The following is a 20250-nucleotide window of genomic DNA, read 5'->3' as shown; positions in this document are numbered from 1 at the left end:
GTGCCTGGGTGCCTGACCAGTTACACTGCGCTCCCCAACTCTACTCAACACAGTCGAGATGATTAGGCAAGAAACACTTTAAGAACACTAAATAGATTCAGACTGAGACAATTAAAAAAAGACTTGTCTAATTTTTCAGGTGACACTAACAACAATCGGTTATGGTGATAAAACTCCACAAACGTGGCTTGGTCGAATGCTGGCAGCAGGATTTGCACTATTGGGAGTTTCCTTCTTTGCTCTACCAGCTGTAAGTATACAGGACCCCTGGCAACAACTGCAACAAATGGCTTTGAGTTAAACTGGGAGTCGCTGCCTTAAATTGAAGCTTCAGCAGTTCAGAAATTGAACACTTTCAGTTTTCAGTTCTACTTTATGGTTTATTTTCATCTCTCGCTAGAATGTTGGTTATTGAGGCGGTGGCTTGAAATATCCTGTGAGTGCTGCCTGTTATAGTCCAGGGGCTGGTGAAGACAGCTGGAAAAATAAAAGTGGAGGCCTTTTGGCTCACGGTGCCTTTGAAAGAGCTGCCGAACCAGTCCACCTTCCAGCTCTGCCCTATCGTCCAGCATTCTCTTCCTTTTGAAAACTGCATTCGATTCCATTCTGAAAGTTGCCCCTAAATTAGTCTCCCCTCAATCTGGTTTCCAATGTGGAGATCCATAAGCATAGACAAAGGTCATGGACGGAGGGGGGACTCACAATGTTAAAATGGCGGTGCAGGCTCGTTGGGCCGAAGGGCCTGTTTCCCGGGCTATATTGTTATTGAATTTGCCTCCACCACCTTTATAGACAGTGTCGGGGGGAGCGATTCTCCCTTTCCAACCTGCTCAGTTTTTAACCTGTTTGTCCATAGAACGTAGAACATAGAACATTACAGCGCCGACCAGTTACAAAAACAATGACCCACTAGCCTATACCAATCCCTTTTCGTCCATAAACCTATCCAGTCCACGCACTGAGTTCTCGGGACCCGATAGCATCTCCTACCCCACCGGGACAAATTCACTCCGGCAGGGTTTAGAGTAGTTCCCCACTTTCAGGGACGTAGCAGGAGACCCTGCTGGAGTGAATCGGGACCCTCCAACCCCAGGAGGTTGGGCAGCAAGGGGGGGTGGTACTCCCTGGGGATGGGCGCCCTGGCAGTGCCAAAGGGTGATCCAAGGCAGCAGTGCCTAGTGGGGCAGTGCCAAGAGGTCAGGGCCTAGGAGGTGGGGTCAGCTGGGGGCAGAGCCTAGGGGGGCAATAGGTGGGGGTGGGGGAGTGGTCTGCTGCCACTCTGTGGACAGGATCAGTTGGAGGGAGGCCAGTGGTCAGGGCGGGCAGGGGACGTGTCTGCCTCCCGTGGGGGAAGAGTGTGGGGGTAGGAGCTCTGTTGGGGCGGGGGAGATGGGGTCTGAGGGGTTGAGGGGTGGTCTGCCGGATGGGGGGATCTGCATGGCTCCCAGGGAGGGCGAGGGTCTGCCTCCCATTGTGGGGGGGAACATTGTCATTGCTGGGGGGGTGGGGGCAGCTGGAAATCGGGGTGCTCTGAGACAGGAAGGGGAGGATCAGGGCTGGCCTGAGAATTCTAGTGGGAGCTGCAATTGGGCTGTGGGGTGGGCTGGAGAGGCAGCACTGTGGGGGTCCTGGGTTGATCAGCAAAAGGGGAATCTGATAGATTGGGCAGATGTCCGGAACTATCAGAGTCCGGAGCGAATAGGCCCTCTCCCGAGCTTATAACGATATCCACAATTGTGACCTCCTCATTACACAACATGTGGGAGATTCAAGTGTGAACTCCCACTGGAAAAACAATCACAATTTGCACTATTTTCACCCGAATTGGTATTTTTTGGGGGGGGAATCACCCTCTGTATTTGGGTCATTATTAATTTGCTGCATGAAGAATCTGTTTTGACATGTACATGTGACTCTCCTGTAATTAGAACATAGTCCTGCCAACTCTGGAACCCAGGCTCAAAATGTAGCCCGACCAAACAGGTAAAACGAGTTTGGAGAGTTCCCAGTGCAAATCCCTGTGATCTTGACCCTCACTCCTTCGCAGTTAGTTTTAAAAAGCTAAATGTCAAAGCATTTCCCAGCAGAAGTGCAGCAACACAAGGTGCTGAGACATGGCAGGTTTTACTCTCTGTTAGACCTGGTTTCTAAAACAGGCACAAGCACCGAATGACAAGGTGTGGATTCATTCTTAAACTCAAACCAAAATATACACAAAACACACATAAATATTGTTTTTTAAAAATGTTTTTCTCGTTACCTTTATCTTATTAATTATTCCGATTGGCTGGATTAATGGACCTCAGTGAGTCAGTGGCGAAATGGGCTGCCCTCTGTGCTCCTGAACCGTACCAGATGGTCTTGAGTTAGAACAGAAGAAACAGGAGCAAGAGTAGGCCATTCAGCCCATCGAACCTGCTCCGCCGCTCAATGCAATCATAGCTGATCTTTGCCTCATCTCCATCTTCCTGCCCATTCCTCATAACTCTTCATCCTGCTACTAATTAAAAACCTATCTCCTCAAATTTGTTTAGTATTTACCATAGAATCCCTATAGTACAGAAGAAGGCCATTTGGCCCATCGAGTCTATACCAGCTACAATGCCACCTAGGCCCTATTCCCATAACCCCACACATTTCTCTGCTCATCTCCCTGACTCTAGGGGTCAATTTATCATGGCCAATCAACCTAACCCACACATCTCTGGACTGAGGGAGGAAACTAGAGCACCCGGAGGAAACCCACGCAGACACGGGGAGAATGTGCAAACACAGCACAGACAGTGATCCAAGGCCAGAATTGAACCTGAGACCTTGGCACTGTGAGGCAGCAGTGCTAACCATTGTGCCACCTGTTTACTGTACTCTGGGTGAATTCCACAAATTTATATCTCTTCCCTCCTCATTCTGTTTTAAATCTACCTTAGCTTCAAACTTTGTCCTCTTGTTCTAGAATGCCCAATAAGGGGAAACATCTGCTTTACATCTACCCTGTCAATCCCCTTTAACATCTTATATACCTCGATTAGATCTCTTCTTTTCCTTCTAAGTTACACTGAGAATAAGCCTACACTGCTCGATCTCTCTTCATAAGACAAGTTCTTCATCCCTGGATACTAGAGGGAGGTTTTTCACACAGAGGGTCGTGGGGGTATGGAATGCGCTACCAAGTAAGGTGGTGGAGGCAGGCACACTGGACTTGTTTAAGGTTTACTTAGATAGACACATGAGTGAAACAGGGATGGAGGGTTATAGGAGACGGTTTTAAAAAGGGTCAGAGCCTCGGGACGATACTGGAAGTGTAATACTACATGTTAATGCTTTGTCTCTTTTAATCCGCAGGTGTGTTGGTCCACCTTGTTGTCTAACGAGGGGTATGCACATGGTGGGTTGTGCGTGGGCTGCTCTTGGATGTTTCGAGAGTGGCCTAGTGCTTTGTGTCGTTGTGTGTGCTTAAACCAGGACCAGCAGATGGGCACCACAACAGCTCAGTGACTATCACTGTTTGCTGTGCAGATACATGGATTTGGGCCTGTGTCTGTGGGAGTTTGCGCATTCTCCCCGTGGTTGCGTGGGTTTCCTCCGGGTGCTCCGGTTTCCCCCCACACCCCAAAGATGTGCTCTTAGGCTGATTGGTGTACCAAATTGTCCCTGCACTATTCTGCCCTGAATCTGGTTACAATAGGGGTACCATTCGCAACAGGGGTACACACGGGGCAAGGTAGGTGTAGGAAAATGCTTTGTTAAGATGGCAGCGCGGGCTCGTTGGGCCGAAGGGCCTGTTTCCCGTGCTGGGTTGTTCTTTGTTTGCTCTAATCCCATGAACCTTCTCCAAATGGCCACTAACGTATTTATATCCTTGCTTCCTCAAGTAAGGGAATGCATTACTCCAGACGTGGTCTCACCAATATCCTAAACAGATGCAAAAGCACTTACATAACATAAGAACATAAGAAATAGGAGCAGGAGTAGGCCATCTGGCCCCTCGAGCCTGCCCCGCCATTCAATAAGTTCATGGCTGATCTGTCGTGGCTCAGTTCCACATTCCCGCCCTCTCCCCATAACCCTTAATAGAAATAGAACATAGAACATTACAGCGCAGAACAGGCCCTTCGGCCCACGATGTTGCGCCGACCAGTTTTTTAAAAAAAAACACTGACCCACTAATCTAAACCAATCCCTTAATCCCCTCGCTTATCAAAAACCCATCAACCCGCGTCTTCAAAATATTTAGCGAGGCAGCCTCCACCACTTCAACGGGCAGAGAATTCCAGAGATTCACCACCCTTTGAGTGAAGAAGTTCCTCCTCAACTCCGTTCTAAACCGTCCCCCCTTTATCTTGAGGCTGTGCCCCCTAGTCCTACTGTCCTTTCTGAGCGGGAAGAGTCTCTCCACCTCTATCCTATCCATCCCATTCATCATCTTATACGTCTCAATGAGATCTCCCCTCATTCTTCTAAACTCTAATGAGTACAAGCCTAGTTTATTCAGCCTCTCCTCATAGCTCAACCCCCTCAACTCTGGCATCAGCCTAGTAAGCCTCCTCCGCACTCCCTCCAAGGCCAAAATATCCTTGCGTAAGTGTGGCGACCAAAACTGCACACAGTACTCCAGCTGCGGCCTCACCAATGCCCTATACAGCTGCAGCAAGACCTCCCTACTTTTATATTCAATCCCCCTCGCTATGAAGGCCAGCATCCCATTCGCCTTCCTGACCACTTCCCTACTTTATACTCTATTCTATTGCAATTGATGCCAAAATTCCGTTTTCCTTCCTTATTACCTGCATACTAAGTTCCAATTTCTGAATTTGATTATCTCAGTTGGAGCAGCGGCTGTGGTAGAGATACCATAACTCACCTCAGCAACCTAGGCTAGGGAGGAGAAAAGTCAGCTCGGGGTTCTTCTATCGATTACTGTCCATAGAACATAGAACATAGAACATTACAGCGCAGAACAGGCCCTTCGGCCCACGATGTTGCGCCGACCAGCTTTTAAAAAAAAAACAACACTAACCCACTAATCTAAACCAATCCCATTTCATCCATAAACCTATCCACAGATCTCTTAAACGCCCCCAAACTAGGCGCATTTACAACTGCAGCAGGCAGGGCATTCCAGTCCCTCACCACCCTCTGGGTAAAGAACCTACCCCTGACATCAGTCCTATAACTACCCCCCCCTTAATTTAAAGCCATGCCCCCTCGTGCTAGCTTTCTCCATCCTAGGAAAAAGGCTATCACTATCTACCCTGTCTAAACCTCTAATCATCTTATATGTTTCAATAAGATCCCCTCTTAGCCGCCTTCTTTCCAGCGAAAACAACCCCAAATCTCTCAGTCTTTCCTCATAGGACCTCCCCTCCATACCAGGCAACATCCTGGTAAACCTCCTCTGCACCCTCTCCAAAGCCTCCACATCCTTCCTGTAATGTGGGGACCAGAACTGCACACAATACTCCAAGTGCAGCCGCACCAGAGTTGTGTACAGTTGCATCATGATGCTGCGACTCCTAAATTCAATCCCCCTACCAATAAACGCCAAGACACCGTATGCCTTCTTAACAACCTTATCTACTTGATTCCCAACTTTCAGGGATCTATGTACACATACACCTAGATCCCTCTGCTCCTCCACTCTATTCAAAGTCCTCCCGTTAGCCCTATACTCAACACATCCAGTGTATATTCGGTAAGAACAGGTTTGTGTTTGCCTCTGCTGACCCGTGGTTAAATGGTCTGTCATCAGTTGCAGTCCAAGCTGACGTGTGCAAAATGAACTGTTGAGCGAGATTTTGGAGGTATACCGGGCCTCGCGGAATGACTTTCTGCGAGAGTTAGCAACGTCCAGGAAGGAAGGATAGAAAGCCAGAAAGCAACAAAGAATACTTTAATTCCTCTGATAGCTTGCCATTCACAATATCAGCAGTGTGCAATTTAGAACATTGCTGGGTCTCCAACTAGTAACTGACGGTGATGTGTTTGTTATCTGCAGGGAATTCTGGGTTCAGGGTTTGCTCTCAAAGTTCAAGAACAACATCGGCAGAAACACTTTGAAAAAAGAAGAACCCCTGCTGCCAATCTCATTCAGGTGAGTGAAGAAATCTGCACTCTTGCCAACATCATGCAACATCAGATCAGTGCACATTACAGGCATGACAAGCCGTTTAACAGGTCAAACACTGCCATTATGCTTTGCTGCATAAGACCCCACGCTGGAGAATGGTTTTGAACACGGATAGGTTACATTGCAGTGAGAACGTGCGCTTGCAGTAGGAATATAGGAAAGGTTTTTACCTGCACAACCCCACACTCATTCTGGAATCCATTATAGCTGAGAAATAATAATTGTAATGGCTACCACCATTAAGGTTAGTTGATGAGAATATTGGAGTATTGGAGTATCGGGTGGCACGGTAGCACAGTGGTTAGCACTTCTGCTTCATACCTCCAGGGTCCTGGGTTTGATACCTGGTTTGGGTCACTGCCTGTGTGGAGTTTGCACATTCTCCTCGTGTCTGCGTGGGTTTCCTCCGGGTGCTCCGGTTTCCTCCCACAGTCCAAAGATGTGCAGGTTAGGTTGATTGGCCATGCTAAGAAATTGCCCCTTAGTGTCCAGGGATGTGTAGGTTAGAGGGGTTAGTGAGTAAATATATGGGGATGGGGCCTGGGTGGGATTGTGATTGGTGCAGACTCGATGGGCCGAATGGCCTCCTTCTGTACTGCAGGATTTCTATATAAAAAAGAAATTACAGTTAAGAGCATTTGCATTGGTTTCTTGACCAAGGAACTGTTTTTTTAGATTGGAAAATGATGAGTCATACCACCATTTGAGAATGGTTATAGGTGAGTTAACCTAACATCTAATGTTAGGAAATTACCAGAATCCATAATTAAGGATAAGGCAAATCAACATCTTGAAACTTTTCAGTTGATTGGATAGGACCAGAAATTAGGTCTACCTGACGAAGGTGATTGAATTATTCAAAGAGGTGATGAAAGTGGTGGAGAGGAGAATGTCTATAATATGGACTTCTCAAAGGATAATAACCTCACAAAAGACCGTTAGGTAAAGTTGAATCCTATGGAACTGAAGAATTATTGACCAGTCCAAAGATGTGCGGGTTGGGTTGATTGGCCATGCTAAGAAATTGCCCCTTAGTGTCCAGGGATGCGTAGGTTAGAGGGATTAGTGTAGGGGATTAATGTAGGGATATGGGGGTCGGGCCTGGGTGGGATTGTGTCCGGTGCAGACTCGATGGGCCGAAGGGCCTCTTTCTGCACTGTAGGGCTCTATGAAAAAGGAACTTTCTATGAAAAAAGGTTCGGAATTTGGCTGAGTGGCAGGAGAGTAGAGTTAGTGGGTACGATGTGATTGGGTATCTTGCAAGAATCTGTGTTGTGACCTCAACTATTCACGAAAGCCACATATCCTAATTTACAAAGCAATATTGATAGGGCGAATAGGAAAATCTGGTGCAAGTGGATTTCCAAGCAAGCAACTGTGAAGTTATCCACTTTGGACCAAAACAAAAGCGTAAAACAGGGCAATTTCTAAATGGTAGAAAAATAGAAATAGAGGAGAATCCAAAGAGAGTTGGGGGCTCGTAGAAGTACATAGATCATAAAAATGTCACAAACTGAAGGCTAATGGAACACTGACCTTTATATCTAGAAACCTGGAATTGAAAAGGGTAAAAGTCATGCTTCAGCTTTACAAAACCCCGGTTAAACCATACCTGGAGTTACTGTGAACAGTTCAGGGCACCACATCTTAGGAAGGACATGTTGACCTTGGAGTGAGTGTGGCGTAGATTTACCAGAATGATACCTGGAATCCAAGCATTAAATTACAAGGCAAGATTGCATAAACTAGTGCTGTGTTTTCTGAAATTTAGACAATTTAGGAGTGATTTGATTAAAGTTTTCAAGATATTGAGGGAACAATTGGGTAAATAGAGAGAAAATATTTCTGCTGGCTCAGATATCTATGACTAGGTGCAGTTCAAAATTTAGAGCCTAACTTTGATCAGTTATAATTTTAAATCTGAAATTGCTAGATTTTTGTTAGCCAGTGTTATTAAGGGTAACGGGGCAAAGACACATGTCTGAAATTAGGTCAAGGATTAGCCATGATTTGGCTTGAGGAGCTGAATAGCCTACTCCTGTTCCATTGATCCCATGGAATGGAATGGGAAAGAGGTAGGGATGATTGAATGGGAAGCAGCTGCAATGGAGGAGAGCTGGGAGTTATGGAGTAGGAACAAGATTGGCTACAAGGGAAGAAGGCCTGCCTCCCAAAAATAAAACTATCTGAATAATGTGATTTTTAGTGGTTTAGCATCTGTGGTCATCTTAAGTGAAAGGACACAACAACTTGAAACTTTCCAATCATCTCTGGGCTTTATGTTTAAAGTTCAGCTCTGTGCCAATATCTGTAACAACACTAGAATTCCAATGTTGTGGAAACAGCCATTGTGCAATATTTATCTAAGGGTATCTCAGTGTTCTGACAAGATGCTCTGACCAATCTCTGTGACAGCAAGTACAGTTCTAAAATATCTGCTGCTTTATTTATTGTGAACAAGATGTTCAGACATACCTTTGTAGATCTGATTGAATTGGCACCTAGAGATCTTATAAGGAACAAGTGTGCAAATTCGATCTTGCCAGCTATAACTGATCCTGGCTTGCTACAATCCTTTTGCTTTCTTGAGATCCCAAAATGGAAGTTCAAGACTTATATCACAGTAAGTGCAAAGAGTGCAAAAATGAGCAAATAGGAAGTATAAATCAGGAGTTTACATTTCAAAATCTGCAAAACATTTCGGAGGATAACATTTGGAACTGTCTGAGGTCATCCAGTTCCTTGAACCTGCACTACCATGCAATTAGATCATGGCTGAATCGTATCTTAACTCTGGTTCCTCCCTTTGCTACAGAATCCCTTGAGACAGTACCTAATAAAAATGTAACTGTTTCGGCCGTTGAAGCTCGAATTGCCTCAGGGTTGGTTCCAAGTTTTAGATTTCCACCACCCAATGTGTGGAAAATGCTTCCTGGTTTTACTCTAATTTTAGCTTAGCTTCGCTCTAATTTTTAAGTCCCTTTATTCTTGATTTCCTCACCAGAGAAAATAATTTTTCTGTCTCTAGTCCATCAGGTCCCTTTAATATTTGAATCACGGAGGACAGGACTCCAAAATCTTTCAGATCCCAGGTCAAGAAAATGACATTTGACTTTGATAGCAAGGATCTAGTGAAGGAAGATACGTCCCCATCATTCAGGCGCAATGTCTGGGCAAATAAGTGAAGAAAATTTAGAGATTAAAATAATGAGAATAATATAAAGTGAGGGGAAAATTTATGGTAACGAACAGTGAAATGAGAGAAGGATCCTCATCCTTATTATAGTCTTTTCTAGAGAAGTGCCCTAGCTTTTCTTTTGCTATGGGTGTACAATAAATTTGTTGGACTTTAAGCTGGTGTTGCGAGAATTCTTTCTGTTTCACCCCAGTCCAACGCTGGCATCTCCACATCATGTACAATTATCTCCATTCTCCAATATGCCATCATTTTTCTCCCCTGATTTCCCTGTCTTCTGTGATACTTTGAGTTGGTAAAAAGTCTGACAACACCAGGTTTTAATCCAACCGATTTATTTGATAGTAAACGCACAAGCTTTCGGGGTTAGTCCCTCCATTCACCTGACAAAGGGACTAACCCCGAAAGCTTGTGCGTTTACTATCAAATAAATCGGTTGGATTAAAACCTGGTGTTGTCAGACTTTTTACTGTGTTTACGCCAGTCCAACGCCGGCATACCCACATCATACTTTGAGTTTACAGGGGGTGTATGGCTTGCTCCTAAACCGTCTCTCTGATCCTATGGAATCAGGGACTGCCAGGCCACGATCTGTTCTGTAATTTTTCCTTTGTCTTGTCAGGAAGTACTGCTTGCTGTGTTCAGTGTCTCCTGCTTTGTGACTGAGGTTAGGAATTAATCGGAGCTGTGAGCTCGTCTGCAATCTGTTCCCAGAGTGTAAATTTCAAATCTGTCCCAATCCTTTCACCTTGAATCGGGTGTCGCTTGCTAAACCTGACTTGTTGAGCCTGAACTTACCCTCCTGCTTGTCCCCACTGTCACATGCTTTGAGTCAGATCACTGTTGATTCACTGGCCTAAATTTTCACCTTCCAAAAGTCAGGAAAATTCCTGGCCCTCTGAACCTGACTCAGGAGAAAATGCTCTGGATGGGATTGAGACTCAAGCTCTTCACTCCCAGAAACAATTTGAAATCAGCTCCAGAAGCTCCCGTGGATGGAGGTGAACTGTGCAAAAGGTCGGACTCTGATTTAGGACCTTGTCCTGGCTGTTATCAGACCTCACCAGTCACACCACAACACAACTGCCATGCCACCTCAAGTTCCCACCCCTGAAATCTCAAGCCCACATGCCAGCCTATGCCTCTACCTATCACCTTATGCCAAATTAATGCCAACTCATGCCAGCCCAACACCACCTAGTATCCACCATTCTCAGACCTCAGAACCCCTGCCGAGAAACAAATAAATAAAGTTCTTAGTGTAAATTGCAGATTCTGGTCAAGGTTTTTAGCAAGTTGGGACCCCTTTAAAAATGGTTGATGAATCACTCTGGGAGTGTAGATCGCATTCCTGGGCTATGTAATTTTTCAGGAGTGTCTTTTAAGGCTGGAGGCTGCTTTGGGCTCATGAATTGAAACTAAACACCCCCAACCTGGCTGGCTCCATTGCAGGGAAGGCATCTCCTACTTCTCCAAAATTCAGTGGAGTCATAACAAGTTTTCAAAAGAATCTTGATTCACGCTACCTCAGAGACATTGTGAACCATAGTTTGCATGAGTGTGCCTTTAAAAAAGTCCAAGTTAAGCCTCACTCTACATTCTTGGCTGAGAGCCCGGACATCCACTCCTCTATCAAACACCTGAGTCACAGGGAAAGTATTGTTTGATTCACAGTCCTGGCTGTCTGATCTTTGGTGTCAATTGCACAATGTTCATTTACACAATTTTAAGAGTTTTCCATTGCCCTTCACGTCCCCTATGTCAAGATAAGCCACCGCCTAACATCCCCTTAGTTAGTTATGCCAAGTTATGACACTTCATGCCATTCACCCACTGTGCACTGTACAACCCCTATAGTGATAATGGTTCTATTATGCTGCAGTCCAATAAAAGTATCAATCATACAGATCCTTTAAAACAACAGAAATTGGTCATTCTCGGGCTGATCTGTTTATTCCAGTTTCCCAGAGGACAGAATCAGTGAGACTCTTGCTTGGTATTGGGGCGTTAAGGGGCAATGGAAGGTGGATAGGCACTGGAAACAAAAGGTGGCATGGATAGGGCAAGGAGATTCAGGTGGGGGCGAGCGATGGAATGCCTTTCTGTCAGTATTTTAACTGGGACAAAGTACCACAGCAGCAAGGTAGGCCTTCTGAGCAGCCTACCTCTGCAACCGGCACCCTCTGACTGCCTCCAACCTCTTTGACGTGTCGGCCTGTCTGACTGCACCTCACCAGCCCCCACACCAACTGAGAGCCCGTCTTTGCTGGCATCTCCTCCGGAGACAAGTGGGCTGAGCCTACAATTGTCCAGGCTCCCACTACCTTCCCGGGTGAAAGCTTCATTAAAAAAATAACATTTACAACATTTAATCGAGGGATTGAGTTTAGGAGTCGGGAGGTAATGCTGCAACTTTATAAGACCCTTGTCAGGCCTCATTTAGAGTATTGTGCGCAGTTCTGGTCGCCTCACTATAGGAAAGATGTAGAAGCTATTGAGAGGGTACAGAGGAGATTTACAAGGATGTTGCCTGGACTGGGAGGCATGCCTTATGAAGTTAGGTTGAGGGAGCTGGGACTCTTTTCCCTGGAGAGACGAAGGTTGAGAGGCGACCTGATAGAAGTTTATAAAATGTTGAGAGGAATAGATAGGGTGGACTCTTAGAGGCTATTTCCCCGGGTTGAAATGGTTACTACGAGAGGACACACATTTAAGGTGCAAGGAGGGAAGTTCAGAAGTGATGTTAGGGGTAAGTTTTTCACTCAGAGGGTGGTGAGTGAATGGAATCGGCTGCCGTCAGTGGTGGTGGAGGCGAACTCGCTGGGGTCTTTTAAAAGACTTCTGGATGAGTATATGGGGTTTAATGAGATTGAGGGTTATAGATAGGTCTGTAGGTTGGTAGGTGTTGATGTGATCGGCGCAACTCGTGGGCCGAAGGGCCTGTTTGTGCTGTAGTGTTCTATGTTCTATGTTCTATGTTCTATGTTCTATTTAAATTCTTTCAACTACATAATTCCTGTAAAAACTATTATTTCAGGTGCTTCATTCCTTATAAAAACAAATATTTGTATTCATAGCTCACATTTAAGACTTTATAATCATTTAGAGCCCTTAATCAAACTGCGAACTGATGATTTTCCCCACAGTGGTAATGATATGTTGTGAAATTAGACATATAGCACAAATTCTATCACAATTCTCAGGTGCACGGAGAAAAGTGAAATAGTGATATTGTTTTCTTTAAACGGCAGTTTGTTTTTTTTTTAATTAAAAAATTAAACTGCCCTGATCTCCCCCCTCTCTCTGCTCTTCCAGAAACAGAAGGTCTTTTTCATTCTGCTTTCCATATAAACGGTGGCATATTTTCCCCAACCCTTAAACTTGAAATGCCCTATTAATGATTTGGATCACCACCTCCCTTGCAGGACTCCACCCCCTGCCGACCTCCCCCTCTCCTCCCACCCCACCATAGCCCCCTCCCCACTCAGGCCCCAACCCCTTTGGCGTTTCCCTGGCACAGTGGCATTGCCAGTTGGGAACCACCAGTCTACGGGCGCTGCTTGGCCAGGCCCCCAGTCTCCTGTAACCTCCGATTCCCCCCTCCCCAATGAGGCCATCACGTCTGATCTCTGCTAGGGGAAACCAGCTATGATTCTCACTGGTAAAGAGGTCAGTCTAGTGAAGCCAACTGTATTAATGACATGCCAACTGTATTAATGACATGCTAAGTCTGTCATTAATATGCAATTTTGCACACTTATCAGTTATATATCAGTTTTGCACACTTTTCCCGCTGGTTACATTGGGTGCATCAAGAAACCAGGCGCAAACCTGACTTCTTGTTATGTGTCAATAAGATCGTGCCCAAAATGTTCAGTCTTCTCAATATTTAACTGAAGGAAAATGTGTTTAATTCAATTTTTGACATTGGATAACACAAGCAATGGAGAGGTTGAGAAAGGTGGCAGAGAAATAGAGTTAGACCTTATTATTGTGCATACGTAATCCAACACCTTGCCCAGAATTTTGTCCTGAGGTCAGGTGCAAAGAGTTGGAAGATTTCCCAGTTCTGTAAACTCATTGGATATTAGATTTTCATTCTGATGGAGGGTGAGTGGACTGCATTAAAAGTTTATGAGGATGCCAGGTGCGGAGGTGACCTGCCCTGGGATCCAGCACTGCATCCAAATATTAACAAGAAAGATTTAAGCATGAAACATCCTTTCACCCGCTATGCACTCCCATGGCCTCATCCATGCCAAACTTGCAATTGCAATACCCCAAGCCCATCCCTATAACTCCTCACACACCCCTCCCACCAATATTTGTCTCTCCACCTGCTACATGGACCTTATACTCCGCATCTACAAGTTCTCCTTTATCAACTGTACTAATGACAAGATGTTCGATTAAGTTTGTCAAACAAGATTTCCCTGTAGTAAAACCATGTTAACTTGTTCTAAATATTCAGTGCTTTCTAAGTGTCTTCCTTAACAATCGATTCAAACATTTTCCCAACGACTGATGTTAAGTTAACTGGGCCTGTAATCTACACACTTCATTTTTCATTAATTGGGCCTGGTCATCGCTGGCTAGGCCAGTAATTTTAATGACCCTACCCTATTGCTCTTGAGATGGACAACTTCAAGTTTTGCGTTCCTGACCTACCAAAATCCCAGTTCTGTACAGGCAGCCGATCATTTCAATGGCCTACATTCTCCGTAAACTGCACATTGGGGTGGCACGGTGGCACAGTGGGTTAGCACTGCTGTTTCACAGCTCCATGGTCCTGGGTTCGATTCTTGGCTCGGGTCACTGTCTGTGTGGAGTTTGCACATTCTCCTCGTGTCTGCTTGGGTTTCCTCCGGGTGTTCCGGTTTCCTCCCACAGTCCAAAGATAGAACATAGAACATTACAGCGCGGAACAGGCCCTTCGGCCCACAATGTTGCGCCGACCAGGCTTATTTTTAAAAAAAAACATTGACCCACTAATCTAAACCAATCCCTTTTCGTCCATAAACCTATCCACCAATCTCTTAAACGCCCCCAAACTAGGCGCATTTACAACTGCAGCAGGCAGGGCATTCCAGTCCCTCACCACCCTCTGGGTAAAGAACCTGCCCCTGACATCCGTCCTATAACTACCCCCCCTTAATTTAAAGCCATGCCCCCTCGTGCTAGCTTTCTCCATCCGAGGAAACAGGCTATCACCATCCACCCTATCTAAACCTCTAATCATCTTATATGTTTCTATAAGATCCCCTCTTAGCCGCCTTCTTTCCAGTGAAAACAACCCCAAATCCCTCAGTCTCTCCTCGTAGGACCTCCCCTGCATACCAGGCAACATCCTGGTAAACCTCCTCTGCACCCTCTCCAAAGCCTCCACATCCTTCCTGTAATGTGGGGACCAGAACTGCACACAATACTCCAAGTGCGGCCGCACCAGAGTAGTGTACAGTTGCAACATGACGCTGCGACTCCTAAATTCAATCCCCCTACCAATAAACGCCAAGACCCCGTACGCCTTCTTAACAACCTTATCTACTTGATTCCCAACTTTCAGGGATCTATGTACACATACACCTAGATCCCTCTGCTCCTCCACTCTATTCAAAGTCCTCCCGTTAGCCCTATACTCAACACATCTGTTATTCCTACCGAAATGGATTACCTCACACTTCTCCGCATTAAACTCCATCCGCCACCTCGCGGCCCAGCTCTGCAACCTGTCCAAGTCACCCTGCAAACTTCGACACCCTTCCTCACAATCTACCACACCTCCGACTTTGGTGTCATCAGCAAACTTACTAATCCACCCAACTATACCCTCATCCAGATCATTAATAAAGATTACAAACAGCAGTGGCCCCAAAACAGATCCCTGAGGCACACCACTCGTAACTGAACTCCATGATGAATAATTACCATCAACCACCACCCTCTGTCTCCTATCTGCTAACCAATTCCTGATCCAAGTACCTAAATTACCACCAATCCCATACATCTGCATTTTCTGCAGAAGCATACCATGGTGAACCTTATCAAACGCCTTACTAAAATCCATATATATATATATATATAAGATGTGCGGGTTAGGTTGATTGGCCAGGCTAAGAAATTGCCCCTTAGTGTCCAGGGATGCGTAGGCTAGAGGGGATTAATGGATAAATATGTAGGGATATGGGGTAGGGCCTGGATGGGATTGTGTTCGATGCAGACTCGATGGGTTGAAGGGCCTCTTTCTGCACTGTAGGGTTCTATGATTCTATGATCTATGTGCACAACAGGCCAACCCCAGCCCCACTCCTGTGAAAATAGGAAGTGCCGTGTTTGCGGGCAGATCTTGGGGACTTTCGGGCATTTCTGCCAATGTCATCACAATGGAGAGCCTCCCTGTTAGCAGAAATCTGGGCCTATGTCTTCATATGGTATTGCCAAGAGACAACATGCAGATATGGAAGAGGGGATGACTAATGACTGTTGTTAGGCTATTCCAAAGATAGTGGTGAAAAGCCTGGAATTGAAACCTTTGTTGTAAATGATGTAATTACGATCAGAGAGGAAAAGGGGAATCAAATCAGGGCAATCTCACTGAGGTGAAGAGTAAAGGAAATGGCTCGCAGGAGAATGACCTGGTCAGCCTGTTAAAGGCAAGATCACAAGAAACGCTCTGGAATAGACTCCCTGAACATTTGGTAATTATTGATTCACTCCTCCCAGCTTCCTGAGAGATATAGAACATAGAACATTACAGCGCGGAACAGGCCCTTCGGCCCACAATGTTGCGCCGACCAGTCTTATTTTAAAAAAAAACATTGACCCACTAATCTAAACCAATCCCTTTTCGTCCATAAACCTATCCACCAATCTCTTAAACACCCCCAAACTAGGCGCATTTACAACTGCAGCAGGCAGGGCATTCCAGTCCCTCACCACCCTCTGGGTAAAGAACCTACCCCTGACATCCGTCCTATAACTACCCCCCCTTAATTTAAAGCCATGCCCCCTCGTGCTAGCTTTCTCCATCCGAGGAAACAGGCTATCACCATCCACCCTACCTAAACCTCTAATCATCTTATATGTTTCTATAAGATCCCCTCTTAGCCGCCTTCTTTCCAGTGAAAACAACCCCAAATCCCTCAGCCTCTCCTCATAGGACCTCCCCTCCATACCAGGCAACATCCTGGTAAACCTCCTCTGCACCCTCTCCAAAGCCTCCACATCCTTCCTGTAATGTGGGGACCAGAACTGCACACAATACTCCAAGTGCGGCCGCACCAGAGTTGTGTACAGTTGCAACATGACGCTGCGACTCCTAAATTCAATTATGGTCATTAGGTTGTTCTTTAATTGTGATGTCAAACAATTCAGCTATTGTAGTTTCCTGGAATGTTGCCTGGTGTCTCAGAAAAATGGTCAATTGACCACAGATTTTTTCTCTTTTTTTTTCATTTTCCAAGAATTTATGGTTTGAGGCGAGGTGGGCACTGACACCATGTATAATAGGGTGAGCAGGATGGGACGTGATGGAATTTCCTACTCTTCTTCTCACAGGATACCTGTTAGAGTACGGATCAGAAACTCCAAGGTATATTGTGAAGTTAGACTAGACCTCAACTATTTGGCACTGACCTGAGGATAAGGTGTTTCACTTCAGGTGTAATTCTATTGAAACACTAGGAAGTTTTTATCAAAACAAGCTTTATTTAACAATAAAGTTTAACTATAAGAAATGAATCAGACTAACATTCAGCCTGTATCCTTTATTTTGCATGACAGCGACAAACCTACTCACGGCTGCTGTCATTCTTTGAGGATTCTATTCCAGAGTCTGCTTCCATCTCCTGGCAACACTCATGCTAGCAATAGGACAATAAGCTCACCCTCTAAACCAATTAAACCATCTGAATTTGAAGACAGTGGCACATGGGTAAAACAGGGAAATGATTGGGGCATTGGGGTGGCACAGTGGTTAGCACTGCTGCTTCACACCTCCAGGGTCCTGGGTTCGATTCCCAGCTTGGGTCACTGTCTGTGTGGAGTTTACACATTCTCCTCGTGTCTGCGTGGGTTTCCTCCGGATACCCCAGTTTCCTCCCACAGTCCAAAGATGTGCGGGTTAGGTTGATTGGTCGTGCTAAGAAATTGCCCCTTAGTGTCCAGGGTAGCAGAGGTTAGAGGGATTAGTGGGTATAATATGTAGGGATATGGGGGTAGAGCCTGGGTGGGATAGTGTTCGGTGCAGACTCGATGGGCCGAAGGGCCTCTTTCTGTACTGTAGGGTTCTATGATTGGCTTCCCAATCCCAGATGGAAAACCACACTTGTGGTTCTTGATCACTTGTCTAGACATATTTCTGTTCCGTTTTCATTTCCTTCATTGTTTGATAAGTTTGCATCAGATCTCAACCCAAAGGCTTATTTTGAGGACAGATTTTTCTCACTTCATGCTGCTGCCAATGTTATTGTTAGATGAATCTATTTGTTTAACTTTAATGTTAAGTAATGAGCCTGAATGTAGTAAAAGAACAGCTAGCTAACAGTGATCATCAGGGTGGCACGGTGGCATAGTGGTTAGCACTGCTGCCTCACAGTGCCAGGGACCCGGGTTCAATTCCGACCTCGGATCACTGTCTCTGTGGAGTTTGCACATTCTCCCTGTGTCTGCATGGGTTTCCTCCAGGTGCGCTAGTTTCCTCCCTAAGTCAAAAAATATGCGGGTTAGGTTTATTGGTTATGCTAAATTTGCCCAAGTATCAGGGGGCATAGCAGGTAAATGCATGGGGTTGTGGAAATAGGGCCTGAATGGGATTATGGTCAGTACAGACTCAATGGGCTGAATAGCATCTTCCCATACTGTAGGGATTCTATGATTGAATTCAGTATTAAGTTTGAGAGAAAGAAGGGTGAGTCATAAATCATAAATTTAGGTAAGGCTGACTTTGGAGGGAAGAAAGAGAAATTGACTATGATAAACCAATTATTGATGTATAAACTACAGGCCAACAATGGGACATGCTCAAAGGAGTTTTTGCTGCAACATAAGAACTGTACAAAGCCCTGAAAGATGGCAGCCCTACAGGATTAATGAGATAATCTTGGTCAACAGGAGAGGTGTGAGTTAGTATAAAATTACCATGGAAATAATGGAGAGAAATAAAAACATCAAAGGGATACAATGAAAAATTGAGAGAGGAAAGTTGGCCATGACTTCCCTCTTTTTCAAACAGATGTCATGAAATCTTTAACTGGAATATGGATTGGAAGAAGAGGGGGCCATAATTTAGCACTTAGCTGAAGTACAACATTGACATTGCTGCACCCTCTTCAGTACTGCAGAGCCAGAATAGGTCATGTGTTCAGACCCTCGAGGAGAGCAGCTCCTAATGGAATCTAATGAGAGGAAAAGTGCTGAAATTGGAATGGTATTTACATTACAGATTTACACTATATATATATATGTGTGAGGGTGTAAGACGTGACAGAGTTGCCTGACACATACAAGGAACAGATGTCGGCACATCTCTATCAATATCGCTCAGAGGGCAATATATTTGCCTTGTGCTGAACAATGTGAGCCCTTCCATCATTGGATAGTCTTTAAGCACTCACAAACAGTGCTCATAAATGAAGGTCGGGCATTTCGGAGCTGAGGGTGACGGCACTCTTTATAGCGTCATCCCATAAGGTGCTATTGTCTTGACAGAGCGAGAAAGTTTAGACGGGGCTGCTATTTAATTGGAAAAGCCTTAGAACCCATTAAGGTGAGTAGTCACTGTTCACTGCACTTACACCAAAAATCTAAACCCCTTTAATTACAGATTTGAAATTAATTTTGGGATTTCACAGAACGTTTGAGATCAGTAAGTGTTTACCGATAATTGTATTTACTGTTTTTTTCACACACAAAGAGGCGATGTTTGATTCAGCTATGATATTGCCCTCCACACAAAATCCCCATTATCTTACATTCTGTTTGTGTGCCTCCTTTTTTATTTTGCTTCTCTTGTCCTGTCCTGTTTGATGGTTTGATCTGTTGGTGTGTGTCTTTCTCTGTTTTTATTTATCCAGGCTGCTTGGCGTCTCTACTCTACGGATGTGAGTCGGCCTTACCTGACGGCCACCTGGTATTACTATGACAGTGTCCTACCTTCGTTCAGGCATGTACCCACACAACACTGAAGTACTTTGTATCCATCTGCCTTTCAGAATCTACCTGACCTCAGTATTCACTCTGTCTAATCTGTGTTGCTTCCAATGAAGAGAAAACATTAGTTAAATTGGTCTGCCAGGCTGTCCTTTGAGATCCTGTAGGATTGGTATCATTTCTAGACTCCAGAAAACTTGACAAATATATAACTTGGAAATTCCAGGAATAGTTTTATTCCAAATCTCAAGTGAATTCTTAAAAAGGCCCTCTATTAGCCTTAGTGCCCAAGAAGGGATAATATCAGGCTATGTTTCTACTCCTCAGTCCACTGCTGTGGGTGTACTTGAATGAATGGATCTGGGCTTGACGTCCATCCTCTCGGAGTCAGCCAGCTTATCAATACTCATTTTCTGGGCTCACACATAGACTCCGACCAGAATCCTTCTCCAGCATTAATGCACGCCTTCCAAATATGGAGTGAAACATTTCTCTAGTTTCCTGGTCCTCCTTTTTCATTTAGTTTATTGGCTTATTGCTGGTGGGCCACAAACGCAAGCCATTACTTTGCCCAAGTGACCATTACTAATGGGTAATCCCTGAGCCCTGAGTGAAATCAGGTTCTTCAATAATGGCAAGGCAGCATAGCATTCTCTTTAAAGTTTTTCGTATGTAACTGTGGCCATGGCAGACCAAGAATTAAGGTTTCTTTCTCTTTATTGTGCATTTTGCTGTTATATTACTGCCATACTCACTGATAATCGAAGACTTTGTGTATTTT

The 20250-nt window shown here is 45.0% G+C and overlaps 1 protein-coding gene across 1 annotated transcript in view; it reads left to right on the top strand.

The window, feature by feature from the left end:
- kcnq4 (potassium voltage-gated channel subfamily Q member 4) overlaps positions 1-20250 on the top strand; it is a 545719-nt gene that overhangs the window by 428039 nt on the left and 97430 nt on the right. The window contains exons 6-8 of the mRNA XM_080211232.1: positions 140-250; positions 5996-6091; positions 19394-19482. Coding sequence (XP_080067358.1) covers positions 140-250; positions 5996-6091; positions 19394-19482 — 296 coding nt within the window. The remainder of the gene's footprint in view (positions 1-139; positions 251-5995; positions 6092-19393; positions 19483-20250) is intronic.

Source organism: Carcharhinus amblyrhynchos, chromosome 24 (assembly GCF_965287045.1).
Source record: "Carcharhinus amblyrhynchos chromosome 24, sCarAmb.v2.hapA, whole genome shotgun sequence".
NCBI classification, from domain to species: domain Eukaryota; kingdom Metazoa; phylum Chordata; class Chondrichthyes; order Carcharhiniformes; family Carcharhinidae; genus Carcharhinus; species Carcharhinus amblyrhynchos.
Note: the sequence above shows the minus strand (reverse complement) of the source record. Positions and strands in the feature narration are given on the sequence as shown.